The following is a 21,390-nucleotide window of genomic DNA, read 5'->3' as shown; positions in this document are numbered from 1 at the left end:
ATATGTTGGCGACTGGGGAGATGCTTGGTTATCCAGGAATCAGGACGTTGCCTAATCCCAACCTGAATCGCCTTAGCCCGGTCCGGATGAGACACTGGGGGGTCACGGGGGTGTTAAAAATCCTCCTGCCCATTCACCAAGAGCACGTCTAGGCTGTGAATATCTCTTTTCTCCATCTGTTACCTACCATGGCTCCACTAGCCAAGAACAGCGGGGGAGGGGCACACACACACAATATAAAAAAATCATCACGACAGGAGGGTTCCAATCCGAGCTATGACAAATGTAATGACTCTCTGTGACAGGCTGGGAGCGCTGTAGAGCCAGCTGCCAGAACAATAGGCTATAAAACAGGGTGGTACAGTACAGTGTCCAAAAGGGGGCAGGGGTGGGACGGGATTAAAGCGAAAGGCCAAGAGGATGATGATGCTCTCTTCTTCGTTGTGGTAAATATGTTGTGGTCTGGATGTTGGCACCAATCCAGGGTCGTTTCTGTTGTTGTTGTAGTGGGATGAGCGGGTTGTTTTTTTGTTATTTTGTCACACTGAGGGACTAATCTGGAGGGATTTTCACCGAGCTGTTTGTTAAAGGCAGTGGACCCTGGGATTGGGGGCAGAAAAGGTGCTGCGATCGTTTCAGTCTGTTGTTGTAATACTATGACAATGGAGATAGTTGGGCTGGGAAAATGCCTATTGTTTAAATGTATTTATTTCTGTCTTTGCATGTTTTTGTCAGTTATTAGGGTTAGCAAGGAAATAAACAAAACAGATATAAACCGATACTTAAGTTAATATCAAAACTACATGCATTTGTGTTGAAATAAAATAAAAGCAAATATTTTGACATGTCATGTTTTTTTAACCATTGAAGAAAGTATGCATCGATTCGATACGGGATTGGATATAACCTTCCAAATATCGATTCAGGCGTCCTCGTTGGACATATAAATTGATGTAATAAGACTGTTACTGTTCATAGTTGGTCCAGAATGCTTGATTTTTTTTGTTTTGTTGTTGTTCTGTTGTTACTTGAGTGATAAATTACAGCTATCTAAAATGTTTTGATCAGTTTTGTTTTAGTCTGAAAGAAATAAAGGCCGTTTTCAGTCTCTACACTGGGATCGAACTGAAAAAGCTGGATCGCTGCATTGAAATTAGTATTTTTGATCTGTAACTATTGCGTTATTGTATTATGAACAGAACATAAAACAGCAAAAAATTGTCAGAAGAAGTAGTATATTTTGAAAATGAACCATTTTGGACTGGTGTATAATAGACCTATGTAGATAAACCATGGTACAACTTCCTAGTATTGTGATGTTAGGATTCTATTCAAAGCAAATTGCATTCTTGAAGACACATCAGGCTTGTAAATGTTAATATTTCTTACAGTGCATTACTTTACAACCTAATCGAATTATTTTTTTTTTCTATCAAGGCCTTCCTATTACCGGCCTGCCTTTGTGCTCATATACTTGCACATTATACCTCTCAGTTATGAAATCCACGCTCCAAAACACACAGTGACAAAGACGCCCGATCTTATAACTTAAAGCCTATACATTACGCTCTATATTTGTAACCCAAAGCCTTGTGTGTACTAAACCCCAACTCCAATCATATTTCAAACAACTTTATATGATACGCTTTGTAAAGACTATCCTATCTGAATATCAGCTTCCCTTTCGTCAGTGGCTTTACACCGTGGCAGATGACTTTTCAGTGCGAGACATTTGGTGCGAGGCGACCTGGGCGGGTGACGCGGTCCGTAACTTGGGACGCTTGAAGTGTGTGTAAGTGATACTAGTGGTGTAGGGTTTGCCTCCTGTGTGAGAGGGGGAGAGAGAGTCACGCATACAAGCTCAAATCTGCTTCATACTCGTATTTAAAGTGCATTTGACAGATGAATTGATTTTTCTAATTATCACTTGTCTGCTCCCTGTGTCCAACCAGAAATTATATTATAAACTTTACAAAACTTACAAAATAGAAAAGAGTTGGCAATTTTTTTTAGTAAAATCTTAAATCTAATGATGTTAATCATGTTTTAGGGACATGAGTAGTCTAACCTGTCATAGAGGAGTATTCTAACCTGCCAAACGCACTTTAAAGTCAAAAGATCTTGGGGGTGAAAAGAGGATAAAGCTGTGTACAGAAAGACGGCTCTGTGTCACTGTAAAACTGAGAATGCAGAACAAATAGCATTGCCTCGGAGCGTGAAGTGCATGTTTTTTTTTGCTAATCGAGGTGGTTGTTTGGGTTCCCTGTGGGGGGAGGTAAATGAGAAAACTGACGGTGTGTGGAGGAGGTGGGAGACGATGAAGAGGGAAGTGCAGAAGGGGCTGGGTAGTGTTGTTACAAAGGATTAGATCTGTAAGCAAACAGGTTGTCAAAAAAGATCTAAATCAGATACTAATCGATACTAAAACTAGTATTGAAAGTAGATACTGATTTGAGCAGGTATCGATACTAAAAAAGTCACATTCACAGGACAGGAATGAACCTTTCCTGAATATCTTTAGAATGATCTTGAGCTGTATTAGACCAAGTATAAAACCACATAGACTAGTATACACTCATGGACCGCTATGGCACCTTCCTGGACAACTGAGGAATTACACAGATATAAGGCCACATCTCAATATAAAAGAAAGTACTACTATTGAACTCACTGCACATGGCTGAGTTGAAGCAGTAGAAGAGTACGGTAACTTAAAAGGACATGTTAAGTTTATTGATAACAAACATACAAATATCCAACATGTCTGCGGTAAACAGGAAATGATCCCGAACAAGAACGGAGCGCGACTCTCTTCCTGCAGCGGTATCAAACGGCTCTCGGGGTGAGTGAGGTCTCCAAACATCTCCAAACAGAAACATCCTCCTTTGACCCACTCCCCTCTGCTTATGCTCTGCTCCCTTTAGCCATCCACGTGCTCCACTATTAAACCCTATTGTCCCGGCTTACACAGGGCAGGGTCACTGTGGCAGATTTAAGCAGCGTGCCTCTGAAAAGCACAACAGATTTTGCATTCGAAGGGTTAAATATGCATACAGATCTATTGTGGGGCAGGGCGGGGGGCCGAGACCTCTATTGTAAAAGGCCCGCGATGGTAACAGCCAGTACAGAGCAGATGGGTGCATGTGAGCTGAACCGGGACACCTACTCATCCACCCTCCCTCCCACTCTCTCGCTCCCTCGGGTGGCAGGACAGCTGGGAGGCAGAAATTCCTCCTTCTCAGCTTTCCGAGCGAGAACAAAAGCGCGTGCGGGTCCCCTCCCAAAAACACACGTGCCCCCCCAAAATGCTGTCAGCGCAACTGCGAGCTGCTAATATTTCAGCAGGCGTCGTTTGTGCAAGGTGAGAGTGAGGGGGGAGTCCTGAACACAGTCGTTGGGTGTTTTTTATTTGTTTTTTTGGTATGTTTTATGACTCTTGAGTAATATAATGTACTGTAGAGTAGAGCCAGGTTATAACTTTACTAAAAAGTGAACAAACAAAAAAAAACACACTTAAGTATGCATGTCACTATACTCTAATCTCACAGTCTTACTCTACTGCTCAAAAGTTAATCGCAATCGAAATCGAATTTGACAGAAAAAGAGAAGCCATTTTTTGTCCTGTCCAAATAACATATCCTGTCTCATTATCTAAAAACCTGGTAACCCTGTAGTTTAGACCTCTACAAGCATGTTCAGAAATACATGAGATTCTTGTATTAGTTTAGCAGTTCATATTTCAGTCTTCTTTCTAATGTTAATCCCTCTGGACAAGTTTAAAAGTCCTATATTACACAAAATTGACTCATGACTCATGTTAGAATGTCATTACCTCATCGAAAACATACCTGGAGTTGTGTTTTTCTTTCATTCACTCATGCTTGGTGTATGGAATAAAAAAAACACAGAGGAACAGTTTCTGTATTATCACATGACATCATAAGGTGGAACAGTGTGTTCTCTGTTTGAGAGAAGAACTCACCCTAAATATACATAGTTTCTGTGTTAAACATGTGTGAATGAAACAAAACACAACTCCAGGCATGTTTGTGATGAGGAAACAACATTATGACAGATCAGAAAATAGCCTAATATGTGCCCTTGTTTGCCAGAAAAAAACGCAATTAGATATTTTGCCAAAATGGTTCAGCCCTACAGTAGAGTCTCAAATATAGTGCATGCAAATGTGTTATGCTGACAGGAACAAAGACGTAAAGCTACAGTACAAGATGGCTGTTCCTGAATTTGATTCAGTCCTAATACGCCATCAGGATCAGCAAATGCAACAAGTTGAATTCCCAAAATATAATTGTGCAACTGTGTGATTTGTTGAACCTTTTAATCTAATATTGGCTTGTGTTTACTTGAGAACATTAGCACGTCCTTATATGGTCTTATGAATGGCCATATTGTGTTACATCACTGTGTTAGTCAAAAGCAAATTTCCCAGGACTCATCATCTTTTCTCATTTGGAATATTTAATGACAAAAATATAATTATGCTCTTCTTGTAAGCCTTTATCCTGATCTAAAAATACCTCTAAATGAATTATAATCTGAACTGGGTCACATTACCTCCAAGCACTAACCACTTGCCAACACTGAACCCTCTGTTGGACTGAACTTCGCTTCAACTCTTCTTTGATCAACAAGTTTATTGCCTTTGCGGAGCTGAGGAAACAGTCACAAGTTACAGAAAGTACATGACGTCTTAGAACAAGCTTTACATTGTCAGTTATTTAATTAAAATCAAAGGAGCATAAATGAGAGGAGAGATGAAGATGGCGTTCCTCACAGTTTGGCATTATGTCCAATGACTCAACAATACAAGTACTGTTACGGCGTGCAGTCTGTCAGCGCCGGGCACACAGAGTCCAATTGCACTTTATAGAGCAACTGTTGTGGCAAGTGTGTGCACAAATGGCAGCCAGCTAATGGGGTGGACAACCTTTTGAACTTTTGCCACTACTACTGACAAAAGGCAACAAGGCTACATGGTGCGCTTTGTTATGTACACCGATTTATTGTGTTTTGGATTCATATCTAAGTGAGTTTTTTTTTTTAAAGTATTGGATTTACAAAGGTGATTTATTTTTATAATCAAAACTCAGTTCACAGTTGACATTTCTAAGGCACTGGTAAGTAGTCCTGTCACAAGGCCTACTCTATCGTCTTATTATTCAATACACGGCAGATGGAACAATACTTTTTGGGGGTCAATATAATATTTGGTGGGGACTTTTTTTTTGCACTATTGGAAAGATTTTGGTTACTTTTCTGTACTATAATGAGATTTGAGCTGTACAGGGTTGAATAAATGAATTGTGACTCTTAATATATACAAACTAACAAAAGGGTTGCATGTTATGTATTTACTGCGGCTCATATCTTTTATTAATATTGTACATTCAAAATAGTTTTGGGGGGATAATTCTGCTTTATGGTTTGGTTTCAGTATTATTGTTTATTATTTATATTCAGTTTAACGTACTTTGAAATGTGTTATTATGACCTACTGGTAAGCCAGGTTCAGTTGTGACTGTAGTTCCTGGTTTTTCAAACTGTAAGCACTCAGACGACATACATGAAACTGTGATTTAGCCTAAAAAAGGGGAACTATTTCTTAAAGACCAAATGTCAACACTTTCAATCAAATTAACATTGTGAGGTCACGGTAAGGGAGCAGACAATAAATGGGGAAGTTATAAAGTTAATTGTGGCAAAGAGGAAGGTGCAAAGTACAGTATGTTTTCCAGTCTACGGCTCATACTCTGCAAATACAAATAAAGAGATGAAACTGTGCGGTCAGTAAAAACTAGGCCTGCAGCCAACATCACCCATAACGTATATTATTATTACCCAGACTCCCCGGTAACAGCGCCGTTTGTTCACTTTATACCGCCATAACAGTGACATTTAAATATAGGACAATATGCCTGCTGCTATCTCATTCATTTATATGTTTGGGAATGATGGTCAATGAAGTGTATGGAGCAGTACAGGGCTGTATTTTAGACAGATGTTGGTTCATAAAAAGATTAAACTTATGCTTAGAGCTGGGGCGAGTTATTGTCTTCAAGATACCTCCTGAATGATTTCCCAGTCTTTGCTTTGTGTCGCTCAGTCTAACTCAACGGAAACACATTGACAACTACTTGCAGTCAATACTTGCTCAAATATGCAATACGCGCTTCAGGCTTACGCTAGATTTTGGTCAAAAATGTAAAGCTAGCAATGGGGGAAATTATTGATACCATTAAAAGATTTTGGTGAAGGCATACGGCTTATGGAGTTTAAAAAGACAATTGCGACATAGGACAGAAAGAGACAAACTAAATATGTCCAGGCATGTTTTTGAAATAAAAAAAAATTGGGTACAGCCGATTTAAAACATACAAGCTCGAAACAATAGTCCTTTTAAGATGTAGCCATGCAAGGTTTTCACATAGGCCCGTGTTTGCTGAGCTGTTTGCAGATAATGTCATGTGGGCATAGGGCATTAGAGTGGACTCAAGCCAAGTGGACGCTAAATAAGTCCACAGTGCTTCTAATGAACCTCTTACATCATAACCCCTAGGACAGAGCAGCGCCAAGGCCAAACAGGAAATACACAGGAAATATTGAACAGTACTTCAGGCATAATGCTCTAGAATAGCCTCCAATGGACAGAGAGATGAATGGGAGAGTAGATGGGGGGACATGTTATGAGAAAACATGTCTTATGACTATGGATTGACTATACAGGATGTTTTTTGTTATTGTAGTGATACTTGGCAGTGATCAGGCCAATCAAAGTGTGTGCATAGGTTGTGGGAGGGCATCTGGTGTTAAAAATAAAAGCAGAGTAATCGTGTGTCTGGTACGCTAACTAGAATGATATAATAGAGAGGCCTAGGAACGCAATTGCTGAAGCAAAGTTAAAATGGGAATACATTAAAGTATCCTGTACAGACAAATATTCCACTTCCTCTAGACATTTTTTACTTTTCAATCTAGCCTAGCGCGTGTGTCCTTTCTTCAATGATATCGCCGTAACTTTGTACATTCTCATTACACTGTTCGGCTATGTTATAATGCAATAAAACCTAACATTTTCAAGACTTTGGAAACACTGAATGAAAGTCGCAGTTGAACTATAAAAACTAGATCCATATTGTTCATATTACAGAGATAGCGAGGACAGTGTTTGTGCAGAAAGGACTTAAAGGGAAACAGCTGTGGCTCACCTCCGCCCCTGTCAGCTCGCCCGCCTCAGCCAGCCGCACAAATGCAGCGCGATAGCACGTGTCGAGCCCTGCCCTTTGGCTCAGCTCCGTATCAGCCGCCGTCAGCTAGACACTCCGCACTTTTTAATGACTCTGTGCAAAGCAGACAAGTCCACTAAGGGGGGGGAAAAGATGGACAACTGCAACTCCGGGTCTAATTAGAGGAGACTGCTAGATTCATTAGCGTTGGCTAGCTAGCTGTGTCGGATGGTACGGGGTGAACTTATAGGGATGACGTGTATTGGGTAACGTGTGATTTGCGACATTTCAGACTGGGATCATGGTCATTTGAAAGGGTGAAAACAATCCTCCCCAGAACATATGTTGTAGTTTAGTTATGATATAATACTGGACAAAAAGAGGGGGAAGGAGGACACCGCCCATAAAAAGATACAATCGTTTGGGGATGATTGAGCTGTCTGTAACACCAACGCTGGAAATTTCTTGATCCAAGTACAGTTTGTGCTACTCTGCAGTTGCCAAAGTTTTTGATGTAGCTAACTTTGTAGTCCTCGCATACTTACCATTATTGCGGTATAAAACTTCCTGGAGCCACTTCACTACACTTGAAGATATTTTGGTCTATTCGTTTGGCTGCGCTAGGTCACCAGTAGTCTGAAGTTGGTTGGAAAAAGTTCTTGCAAATCCGTGTCAGCCTTGAGCAAAAATAAGTTGTCAAATGCCATTATGTATGAAAAATAACCTAAAGGAAGCAGCGCACATCAAATCGGATATCGTCACATTAAACTCTAGATTGATACACATGATGGCTCTTATCTTCTAATACCTCCTGCTTGATCTGTTATGTTACTCTGAATATTAAGTTTTGATGTAAAAAAAACAACAAAAAAAAAAAAAACCCTCATTGAATCCCACATCATAAGCTGTGATAGCTGTTGCTCACAGTCTGGCAACTTGTGGATTGTGTGTGTCAGCTATTGGCTAATGCTAGCTAGCAAGCTGTGTGGGTTGATCAATGCCTTCTGTGTGCAGGGGGATGAACTTGTCTGAACAGGATGCTGCTGATGTTGACTAACTGCGTGACGAAAGCCTGCCTACGCCGCTTCGGTTGTGGGTATAAAGACAAACGCATCAAAGGCGAGATGTGCTGGGGAGATAATGTAATAGTAATAATTGCGTTTTTGATGAAAATGAAATTATAAATTGTTTGGGCGAGTTTACAGAGGCAGGAGAAGACAGGAGAGACTGCGGGATATATTTAGCAGCTCATTAGTCAAGAGTTGTCCTCCACTCAGCGGGCTAGTCCCTGCGATGGGGCCCTTTGGAAATCATTAGGACTGCCTGCTGCTTCAGACAAGTGCCAAACAACTTCGAACCGACTTAACTCAACCATTAAATGTCACAATCGAATAATACACAAATGTCTTAATAGGATTTGTCATGTATTATGCATTTAAAAACATTACCATTACATTATATTACCATTTGCTGTATTTTTTATTTTGACGTGGCAGTCCTACTTTTGCTGTTAGCTATTGTTGCCAAGAGAATGTTAGTCGTTGTTAGCATGTTAGTTGTTGTTAGCATGTTAGTTGTTGTTAGCATGTTAGTTGTAAGCATGTTCGTTTTTCTTAGCGTGTTTGTTGTTATTAGTTGTTACTGTGATGGCAAAACTCCAATCTGGCCTCTTAAAGTTGTGAGAAGCACTTATAAACTCATCCTTGTGAATAATTAGAAAAATAAGGATGCTAGGAACGCATTTGGTACATGAGGAATAGCTATGGATGTCTGCAAACTGTTAAAAACGAACTAGCACCTTATAAAGCATGTAACCACTTTATTAAAATATGAAAAAGATTAAACAAAATTTTACTTGAATTGAAGTCTCAGTTGGTCTCGAAAATACCTCGATAGCAGCTTTGATATCTGTGTTGGCATCACAATGTTGGCTGGTTTCTTTTCAGTACAAAACCGAGGAATCCATATTATTGAAAGCAAGATGAATGCAGCAATGTAGCGGCAAATTCTTGTGTGTGCAGCTCCTCTGTGTGGACTGTCACACTGGTGGACCTCAAAGTACCTTAATAAGAGGCACGGAGGTCTACATGAACGACCATTTGACACCGAGGAACGCAGAGATCGCTAGGAGGGCCAGGCAACTCAAGAAACAAAGGCTGATCCAAGGTACATGGGTCAGACACTGTAAAATATTTATAAAACTCTTCTCTTCTATAAATGTAGATAGCAAATATTACACAGCGCATGAATTTGAACACTCTATTAAATCAGATGACAAACTCTCAAGTATACACTTCAATAGCAGAAGTATGTATGCAAACTTTTTTTCCATTAAAGAATACTTTGCAGTTTACTGTTCCATTCAGTGTAATTGCAGTATCGGAAACCTGGTTCAAGGAGGAGAAGGGAATGGACTTTAACATTTATGGTTATGAACTCAATTATGTCAACAGAATTAACAGATCAGGGGGGGGAGTTGCTATATATGTGCGTAAGGAATTAAAGTTTAAAGTAATTGATAATTTGTCAGTTGTAGTTGAGGACATCTTAGAGTGTGTATCAGTTGAGATTTGTAACTTAAAGACAAAAAATGCTGTAATCAGCTGTATATATCGATCTCCTGGCACAAATGTTGAAGTATTTAATGACTGGATAGAAAACAATGTTCTCTATGAGCAATAACAAAACAATTTACATATGCGGAGATTACAATATCGATCTATTAAATCCTGCTAAACATAAATTGACAGACGACTTTCTTAACAGAATGTATAGCCTGAGCTTATACCCAACAATTACAAGACCCAGCCGAATTACAAATCACAGTGTTACCCTTATTGACAATATTTTTACTAACAATGTGAACAATAATATTAGTGGTATAATGATCTGCGATATAACAGATCACTTACCAGTATTCCTCTGTTGTGGCGAAAAAGTTAACAAGATTTACAATGTGTATAATTCTACATACAGAAGAATGCATTCTGATGGCAATGTCAGATCACTGAATGATGACCTTAATTATCAGGATTGGAGATCAGTATATTTGGAGGACAACGTTGATAGAGCCTACAATAATATTTTAGATATATTTCTGTCATCATACAATAAACATTGTCCCGTTCAACAATGTAGAACTAAAAAGAGAAAACCAAATTGTCCTTGGTTAACAACAGGGCTGCAGAATGCTTGTAAAAAGAAAAAGTATCTTTATAGACAATTTTTAAAATTGAAAACGAAGGATTCAGAAAGAAGGTACAAATTATATAAGAATCAGTTGACAGATATCATAAGAAACAGTAGAAAATTGTATTATAATAAATTGCTCGAAAATAATAAAAACAATGTAAAAAAAATGTGGGGTATATTGAATAGCGTAATCAAAGAAGGCTCTAATAAGCATTCGTACCCTGATTATTTTGTTGATGAGAATGTTGTGATAGATGACATGCCCAGCATTGTTAACAACTTTAATGATTTCTTTGTAAAAAATAGGTCCCGAACTTTGGTGGGTTAATATAAGTTTTTCTTCTTCCCACTTCTTTTTGAGAGATGTGCTTTTCTTTTGTTTACAATGTACATGTAGTAAACATGATTATTCTTTTCTCTTGGCACTAACTCGAAATAAACCAATCAATCAATAATGGAGATGTAATGCTTTCTGAATAAGAGGTTATCAGTAATACGTGTGCAAATGAATAGTAGTGCATTTAAGATTCTGTTCTGGTTTAGGTAATGGAAGAGTGAACTGACAAGCACAAAGTTGCCATGGCTGCGGTATCCGTGAGTGTCCTTGTCTGCTATATTGTATTGTTAGTAATAGTAGGCCTGTCACGATGATTACTATATCGACTTACCGTTTATTACATGACGGATGGAACAATAATTTTTGTTGTGTGTACCTTTGCTTTGTGTCAGTGTGAGATTTTTGGTTATTAGCTGTGCAATATAAGATTTTAGATATAGAAGGTTGAATTATGAACTCTGACTCATTATAGACAAACTAATTACGAAAGTGTTTCATTCAGCTATTTATTTACTGCAGCTCATGGTTTTTTTTTTAATATTATAGATTCTGAATATTTTGAGGGGACAATTTTGCTTTTTGGCTTGGTTTGGTTTCAATATTATGGTTTAGGCCTAAGTTATAGTTCTAGATATTTGCATAGATCCACAGATTTTGTTAAAACACTCATGATGTAAAGTGCTTTGAGTGCCTTGAAGGTGGACAATGCGTTCAGTAAAAATTTTAACCGAAGCTGTATTCATGCCATTCTTTTGAGTGTACGCCATTTTACACTTTAAGGAGTTACTATTTTTGACATTACAAACCCAGCAGTAAAAATAGCCAAACTAAAATGCAATTCGTTTTAAAAAGTCTAATTACAAAGCCCCCCCAACAGTACTAAACTCAAACCAGAATAGCCAAACTTAGCTACCACTCCACCTGCTAACAATAATCCTACCATCTGGGATTTTGTACAAGTAATTGAACTGTCTGCTAAAAGTGTAAAGTGTTTCTATGGAGTATTCCAAGCCCGGTATAAGGTATTAAACTTTCCCTCGAGGCCTGATTGAAACGGGCGCGCTATAGACAGACTGAGGTGTGAGGAGAGTGATGGCTTGAGTGATAAACGCACAGGTAATGAAAGGGAAAAGCTGATGGATTCGACCGGACCGCCGCTAATGCTCTGCGCTCTCACCTGGTTAATGGCTTCAGTCCACATAGAGACAAAGACGGCTGAGAAAGCTCGCCTGAAGTGGGTAGTACATTTACTCCGTGGCTTTTACTTGAATAACTTTTTAGCAGCATACTTTTACTCCTACTTGAGTAATATTTAGCTTAGATTCCTCTTCCCACTGTGAGTAGGTCTACAAGTGACAAAAGCTTTATGTTGACAATATGAAATGATTTGTTGTTTTTCTCATTTTTTTGTCTCTCTCAAATACTTTTTCTTACCCGAGTAATTTCTTGGACCACTACCTTTGAAGTAACATTACACTTACTTGAGTACACTTTTTGGCTCAATCCAACTCTTATACTTGCATACACACACACACGATTAGAGAGAGTTAGCATCGTAGCTGAGGTTTGGCCCGTGGGTTCCTCCTCCCCCCTAAAAGCCTTCTTTGTTCTCACGTTTCAGGAAAAAAAAAAGACATTGCTCTTCTTCCTCCGCAGTTTGGAAACCACCAGGACTAACAGGGCTTCGGGGAATAGTTTTGTACCAGTAATTGTACGGGAGTCATGTTTGTTCAAGTGCAAATCATCAGCAAACAATTAGTATGTAAACAAAGGTGGTTGCACTGTGCCCATGTGTGCTCAAAGCAGATTCCGATACAACAGTGATAATTAAAACGCCCCTTCCTTTAGACAATAGAATGTGATTTTCAACATTAAATGGCAGTACTTTCTTTTAAAATTAACATGTAGCTTCTGTGTAATCCCTCAATCGTCCAGGTAGGTTCCATAGTAGGTCCATGGGCGTATGCTAGTCTTATACTTCTTTCTAAAGCTATTCAGGAAAGGTTCATCTCTCACCTGTGAATGTGACTTATATTAGTATCGATACCTGCTCAAATGAGTATCTAGTTTCCAAATTCAATCATGACCCACCTGTATGTAATGTTCAACTGGCGCTGACGGCCATATTCCGAATAGCAGCAAACGAAAATAGGTTCTGACAAAAAGCCCTATAAACGCATTTGGCCGAAACGCATATAATCAAAACTAAATTGAACTTGGAAAAAAATGACTTGGTTTGTAGATAAGAGTGAAAAAGCAGACCAGATTTACATGATTTGTTGAAGGGAGTCCAGTTTATAAAGTTCGCTAACTGATTTTGTTGACACATGAAGTATACGACCACATGGACTCGTTTACGCCCATGGACCATTATTGAACCTGCCTGGACGACTGAGGGATTTTAATCGTGGCCCACCTGTATGTAATGTAATGCTCTTGGATCCTGGTTTAGTCTTTGACATGTTTCAATTTTGAGCTCGAAAAGTACACATTGCTAACATATGGTCAATTGTGTATGTTTATCCCACATAATAATCAAAAAGCAAAGACTAGACAACACTAAACAACGTCCACACTTCAAATCCGCCCACAATCCCTTTATGTGTTTCAAAGTGATGAAAGAAGCCGGGCATGTCTCATTCAGAATATTTTCCTCTGCGGTCTGGGCCATGACGCGGTGCCGGCCACCGCGCTGTACAGGCTGTTATTAAAGCGAGCAGGGGAGTTGTCATACATTCTTCCTCTGCGAAACTAGGCATTTGAAAGAAAATTGTGGGTTGGTCCGACGCAAATGTTCGAAAACAAAAGACTGGGACTGAGAAAAATGAAAGTAAAGCCGGCGCTATGGTTGATGCGTGACTCTCTTGGGGATGTGGAGTGGGCCAATTCCCCTGCTCTCTGCCATAGCCTTTGACACGTATTTTTCTTCCAGCCGAACCATTTCCCGTTCTCACACATGTTGTTGTAAACGTCACTGCGGATCTGTTAATGGGAATTCGCTGGTGTTTTCCCGTTTTTTGTGACTACGTTTGGAATCAGATACTAATCGATGCTAAAACCAGATGTTTAGTTGAGAAAGTATCGATGCTAAAAAAAAGTCTCAAACACAGAACAGAAATGAACCTTTCCTGAATAACTTTAGAATGAGCTTGAGCTGTATCAGAACAAGAATGAGACACATAGAATAGACTAGTATACGCCCATGGATAGACGTCTTTGTTATTTTTAGGCTCTGTGGTAATATTTAAGCCATAAAAGGTTGAATTAGTAACTTCTATGACTCATTACACATGCAAACTAAGTACTAAAGTGTTTCATTCTGCTGTTTATTGCAGTTCATGATTTTTTAACAATAATGTTTTTGTGGTTTGAATCTGCTCTTTGGTTATCATGTTCGTAGCAAAAATTTGTTTCAGTATTATCATTTATCGTCTATATATACTTCAGTGATATATTGAACTTCAAAATTTGTCTTCGTAACAGGCCAACCCTATGAAACCTACCTGGACGACAGACATTACACACATGAAACACCACATGGTAATATAAAAGAAATTACTCTTCAATTAGACAATAGAATGTGATTTTCAACTTTAAATCGAGTTTGACATTTTAATATCGTGACAAGGCCATTTTGGATGATGGAAATAAAAGACAATCAAAGGGAGTAAAAATACAAAGCCTCAAAGCCATATTTTTCCTTCTGAATCACATCCGAAGCCCAGAAACAACCCTCAAGGACTTACTGTAAGCGATTGACACCATAATAGGAAGTGTAAGGCACATTACTGGACGTCAGAACAGCTTGGAAAGGACAAAGACCAGGCTATAGCTTTATAGTGATGGAATTGGTGGCACTCAGTCAATGCACTTGAAATAAAAGAACTGACATTGGAGCTTTCTGGCAGTCTAACAGCAAAATGGTTATTACTTCTTATACTTTTACAGTGACACAATACTAAAATTTCATACTATATTTCGATACTAAGGAATAGACTTGATACTTTATTAATATGCAATGTTAAATACTTTCTTTTATATTCCCATGTGCTCTTATATCTGTGTAATCCTTCAGTTATCCAGGTAGTTTCCATAGTGGTCCATAGGTTGGCCTGTCACCATAACAAATTTTGAAATTCGATATACTGATGATAAAAACTCCAGTAAATATAGACGACAAAAGATAATAACTTAGGAAAGACGCATTTCTGTTCTGTTATTGAGACGTTTTTAGCATTGATACTTTCTCAAACAAATATCTAGTTTCAAGACTAGTTTTAATATCGATTATTATCTGATTTTCGATACTTTTGACAACTCTACTAGTTTACGATAGACATCCAAACGGCATACAAAGGTAAAAAACATGTTGAAGCATTTGCGCATGAAGGACAGCAGGATCGAGCCCTTTTGTACCTGCTCCGACGGGGGCCACCGGGGAAGTTTCAACCTTTTCCTTTCATTGTTTAATAAGGAACCTCAAGTGTAGGCTGTGAGTACAGTGTGTGCTCGGATCTGATCTCTTATAAGATGTAGCATTAGCAATAACAGCTGTGTCAACAAAACAAGTTAGCGAGCCTTATCAACTGGACTCACTTCAATAAATCATGTAAATCTGGTCTGTTTTTTTCAGTCTTATCTACAAACCAAATTATTTTTTTTCCGAGTTCAATTTAGTTTTGATTATATGCGTTTTGGCCAAATGCGTGTTTAGCGTACTTTGTCAAAACCTATTTTCGCTTTGCTACTGTTCGGAATATGGCCGTCAGCGCCAATGACATTTCCTATTCATGGAAATTTCCAGAGCCATCTCCGCAACACATCATGGGATTACCCTGTGAATAATATATGTTGGCAAGACAGACAATCCCAATGTTACCAAAAGAGAACTCAAAAAGTAAGAATTGTGATTTATTAATGAATCACGAGGTTTGGAGTTTCACCAGTTTTGAGTCCAAGTCATTTTATTTTATGTCTTATACTCGCTCACTGCATTTATGTTTTTCAATATTTTGGCAGTATCTCAACTCATTTGGCTTTGAGATAAGTTTTGTCTTGCTTTTTTCAAATGTAAAGCCATGAAATTGGATCCTCGAAATCGCGTGTTCAGTTTGGGCATGTGATGTCGACATGAATGATTCAGCAGCTCACTCCAAAGTCTGAATTAAAAATGTAACTCTTTTCCATTCTTGTTTCAACATGTGTCTAAACTACATCTATAAATTAACATTTTGGAGAGAGAAAAGTACAGCACCTAGTTTGTATATTCTGGTTTTACTTTGAGGATGTTACACCACAATTAGGGTTGGCAAAAGTATGGAAAACCAGATGCTAATAAACAGTACAGCTGGTGTATAGATCAGATCATATTTGACGAAGTATTGATACTAATAAAGTCACATTCACAGGACAGAAATTAACCTTTCCCCAACAGCTTTAGAATGAGCTGTATCAGAAAAAAATATAAGTCACATAGACTGAAAGACTGAGGAATTACACAGATATAAAGCCACATGGTAGAGTTAAAGAAAGTACTACAGTTTAATGTAAATGACATGGAAATCTCAACCTATTGTCTAAATAAAGAGTTTTTAAAATTATCACCATGGTATCAGAATCGGTATTGAGTATCGAGTCTATTCCTTAGTATCGAAACAGACTTTGACATTTTAGTATAGTGACAGCACTAGCAGCTAGTTTGCATATTCGGGTTTTACTTTACTAAGGAAGTTACACCACAAATAAAATTATCTTTTTAGTTTTTACAAATCAAATCAAATGTTTGCTCATAAGAAAACAGTGGGTTGTGGCTTGTATTATGACATTAGACGAAACAATAACAGAACAAACCGTGCCTTTAGGCGTTACTCTTAAAGGCGTAGCCCTCTCCTCTCCGCCCTCTACAATGTTATGCTTTTGATTTAGTGACTCACCATAGTGCCATTGCCCTCCTATCTGAGCATAACATTCACAAATCATAGCCATAGCAGCACTGTAGCGTAGCGTAGCATAGCATGGGCAGAGATAGACAGCATGCCCACTCTGTATATTATCCATCCAGCTAGCAGAGGCGCGCACGTGGGCTGGGGATTTGAAGACACACATTTCGATAGAACGTGAGCGTGATGCCGGCCCCTGGGCTGAATCACGCGTGTTACATAAGATGCAGCGGCGCAGTGAAGCAATACACTTCAGATGTACAGTGCTCAACTATAGCCTTCCTGCTATATTCCCAGTGTTGTGCTCATCATGGTATGTATTTAAAGCATTAAGGGGAACACAAACACAGTCAGCTCTGAGGCAAGGACATCTGGCACATTTCACAAGCTGCTGCTGCTGCTGCTGTTGGGCTGGGGAGCGATGGGGGAGGGGAGGAGGAGGAGAGCTAGCATGAGAAAGAAGTGCATATCATTACAGAAGACTTTTTACACTCATTTTGGGATTATAGGTCGTATATTATGCAAAATTGACTCTTGTGAGCTTTAAGATGTGTTATAATGCTGTTTCCTCATCAAAAACATACCACGAGTTATGGTTTGTTTCATTCAAAAATGTTTGAGGAACAATGTATTATAAGTCTGTTTACATCTCTAAGCTCAAAATTCTCTGTTCCACCATGCAATGTCACCAAATGGTAGTTTTCCAGTTAACAGCTACTTTTTCCTTTTTTAACTGCTACCTCTTTAGTAGACATTGGAAATTCTAGGGTTGAAATTATCCAAATGATTCGAGTGAAGGTGTCTGGAGTTTAAAAACACAGAGGGGCACTTCCTGTATTACCACATGACATCACAAGGTGGAACACAGCGTTTTCAGAGTCAAGCACCATTTCGTATTATTATGCAAAAAAGGTTTAAAATCAGCATGAGTCAACTGTCTAATAATTGATGGAAAGTTAAAACCTGTTGTAAGAAATGTTTTGTTATGCACCTTAGATCCCTCCCCCTTCTCTTCAACATCCTGCTGTGCTCCTATTGGGCAGTTCGGTTTGACACATTATCAACACAAAGCAATGCATCCTTTCACAGTTGCATAGTGATCTAATTTACAGGCGGATGTCAGGAATTTTCACTTCGACAACATGCTAAGTTGGTAACACTGCAGTGCCACTACTGAAAATTCAGCACCAAACACCAAAATAGAACTATACGGTAGGGTTATCAAAAGTATCGAAAATGAAACTAATCTATACTACGACTTGTTTCGAAACCAGATAAAAGTCATTCGCAGGATTGAAATGAACCTTTCCTGTAGAGCTTTAGAATAATCTTGAGCTGTATCACAACAAGTTTAAAACCACATAGACTAGTATACGCCCATGGAGCACAGATATAAGACCACATGGTAATATAAGAGAAAGTATAGTGATTTAATGTTGAAATAGGCCTGGCACGATAACATGATATATTACTATAGAGATATGACGATAAACGATAATACTGAAAGTACTTTATGCCCCTGACAAAATGACAATGATCCAAAAAAATTCCAGTACACCATTTTTAAATAGAGAAAATCATTAAAAGGTCAGGGCTGCAGCATGTAAATAGCAGAATTAAGCAATAATTAGCCAGAGAAGTCACTTATCCAACACTTAACAGCTCACATGTTATTGTATTACAACAAAAAATACCCCAAATCTCCCCATTTTTGTAACGAAAATTGTACAAGGGATAAAAATTGAGACCCAAAATATATGTATTGAACGATATGTAGTAGTTATCATGGCAGGCCTAAGGTGAAAATCACATTCTATTGTCTAAAGAAAGAGTGTTTTTATTCTTAAGTATCGAAATCAACTTTGAAATTTTAGTATCTTGACAAAACTACTATAGTCAACATTCTTTATTGGGAACAGGAACAAAACATTGCCTTACAAGCCGCTACATAAAAGCAACACGTTAACCTACAATGACTTCAATTCCCAAATGCGCCTGCACTAATCCACACAATCGAATCAATTTGCTGTTTCACAGATAATAAGCCTGGATCTTAGCTGAAACACTAGACCTGATCCTGTCCTGGTGAGAGGTAATAGCCGAAAGCCGCGTTAAAGGGCCTCCCAGGACTCCAAATGTCAGCGCTGATTAAAACCTTATGACAGCAGCGTGACCGCAAACAACATCCTCCCCTGCTCTCTCGATGGTGGAGATACAGGAGGGCCGCGGTGAGTCATTAGACTGCCGGTCAATGGAGTGCTGGGAGTGGGATTGGAGCGTAAGCCGTCCTCGGGAGGTACAGAGAAACCCGAGTGACCCCAAGGCAGAGCAAGAGCATTTAATCAAAGCATCTGTGAGGGGGGAAAGAGGGGAGGAGAGAGAGAAGAACCTCCAACTGCTCACAGGAGACCGTGTTGCTTATCAAACAATGGCATTCACAAAAACGATTAACGGTTTTGTATTCGAAAGATTCAAGTGAAGTATAATTATTGCCATGTTGTTGCCATGACAATTAATATAAAGATAATTAAAAAGCTCCTCAAAAATGGCATCCATAAAACGTTATATGACTGAAACTCAATGAAAGAAGGAATAGAATTTTGTCATACAAGTAAGTCTATTGAAAAACTACTTCTTTGAAATTCCTGTGGTTGAATTCAAGACAGAAAATCATAACTATGGACCGTAGTCAAGGGTCCTTAATGTGGAAATGGAAAAATAAATATCTTATATAATGTTCCAGTTAAAGTAGGGACCCATTTAAAGATGTTAAAGCCAAAGTATGCAATTTTTTGGTTGTTGTTGTCAAAAGTAGACTATAAAAAGCATGTTTTTTCATTATGGATTTTTTTCTTGCACTAAAAGCCATAGAAAAACACATGTCCTTGCTCTGAGTGGCCTTGCATCTCCACAAACCTGACTCTTATGTGGCCTGGAGGAGGATGTTGGTCTTCCTTTAGCTACAATTTCCACCGCATTCCACACGGCATAAAACACATCTATCTCCATGGTGATTGTTCCGAAGTATGGTTTTAACTTCCTATTTCCATAAAACCATCCAGTTGGCTTTCCACCTCCAGAAAGTTACATACTGTCTCTTTATTTAATTGCAAAGATAATGTTCCTTTTTAGCAACGCAAAATATTACCCCTAAGAATTTTCAATAGTTTTAATGTATTTACTTCCAAAGGTCATGCTGAGTTTTTCTATGGCGTTGCTATTTATGTCTCTGCCTTCTTGCTCACGTGTCCATACCACATTTACACACACACATACACACCAGCCCGACCATCCCCTCCGACTCCAAACCAAACCACAATCTGCTGAAAAGTGACCCAACTTTCCATCTCTCCACGCCAAATCACACGGCGCCGCGGCTTTATCTGAACCGATGGTGCGTTTCTTACCTGAAGCGTGGCCGTGGGGGAGTAGGGCGCAGAGCAGGAGCAGAGCCGAGGCAGCCAGTCGGTGGGCGGTCTGCTGCCAGGAGAACAGGGCTCCCATGGTCCCATCGCACATCTTTAACCTCCAGAGACCAGCGGCTACTCCTCTACGGCTTTAACCTGTTTGATAAAAAGAGAGAGCGGGGGATGGGGGGAGGAGGGGAGAGAGGAGTGGGGATTACTACCAGCAGTCAGCCAGCATTATGTAATCGCAGGCCAGGCAATACAAACAGAAGGGAACAGAGATACTGTATAGCTGCCTATAGGGACAGTGACAGAGGAGGAAACAGCTGGGCAACAGATAAAAGCCCTCGACTATAGGAATTTAAAACGATATGTAGAAAACCTTGTGCACTGTCCTTCAGCGGTGGATGAGAAACTACATGTTCTCAAACCACAATTCAGAGAACAAACAAATGCGTGGTTGTATTATTAAGCGCAAATATTGAAGATACACTGTGTAACTTTTCTGTAGTCTTCAAGATGTTACTGCTACTGCGTTCTACAGTATAGATTTAACTAACTTACTGATAAATCCATGGGGACAAGCAGGTCGAGTTTGACATCAGATCTGTGGAGAGGTGACCCCGTTCACAAAAGGGAAGCCATTATCTTTTCGAGCAATAAAAACGTGTGTAATTGAATCAAAGCAAGATAGTTAAGTTTAATGTCCTACCATGGAGCCTTTAACCTCTTCTTATTAATTTGTATTAGAGGGGGGCTCATGTGAAGCGTCTTGATGGCCCTGAGTATCCAAAATACTTTTCACTGATAGCTAAGTATATTTATATAAAAGTAGTTTAAACATGGAACCTACACATAGCATTAACATGACAACTAACTATTCATATCTATAATATTTATCAGCTGTTAATTGAAACTATTTAGGCCATAATCGTGACAAAAAACTTAAATATTTCCCCACGCCTGAATGCAGTATTCTAAAATTTGTGGTACTGATTCTGTAAAAAGAGAAGCCTGCTGTTTTGCGTAGCCTCATGGACTATCCACGCAGTTAGAAAACATTTTACAGGTCAAGTTTCAAAGCCGTTTTTAGCAGTTATAACCTCCATCAAGAGCTGCAATTCTTTATTTAATTTCGCTCTGCACTAGCCATTAGCATCAGTCCATTACATAGGCTAATGCTGCGTTTCAATGTCAACAAGAACAAAGGTCATTTTCTAATAAAGAGCTCTTCTCTGCACACTTTGTTGTATGAGACAGTTGTGCGGTGT

General features: G+C 39.0%; 1 protein-coding gene across 1 annotated transcript in view; it reads right to left on the bottom strand.

Annotated features, from left to right (window-relative positions):
* susd6 (sushi domain containing 6) overlaps positions 1-21,390 on the bottom strand; it is a 45,451-nt gene that overhangs the window by 15,106 nt on the left and 8,955 nt on the right. Inside the window, exon 2 of the mRNA XM_033990443.2 lies at positions 20,120-20,275. Coding sequence (XP_033846334.1) covers positions 20,120-20,231 — 112 coding nt within the window. The 5' untranslated portion in view covers positions 20,232-20,275. The remainder of the gene's footprint in view (positions 1-20,119; positions 20,276-21,390) is intronic.

The sequence above is a fragment of the Periophthalmus magnuspinnatus genome, chromosome 24 (genome assembly GCF_009829125.3).
Source record: "Periophthalmus magnuspinnatus isolate fPerMag1 chromosome 24, fPerMag1.2.pri, whole genome shotgun sequence".
Taxonomy (NCBI): domain Eukaryota; kingdom Metazoa; phylum Chordata; class Actinopteri; order Gobiiformes; family Gobiidae; genus Periophthalmus; species Periophthalmus magnuspinnatus.
Note: the sequence above shows the minus strand (reverse complement) of the source record. Positions and strands in the feature narration are given on the sequence as shown.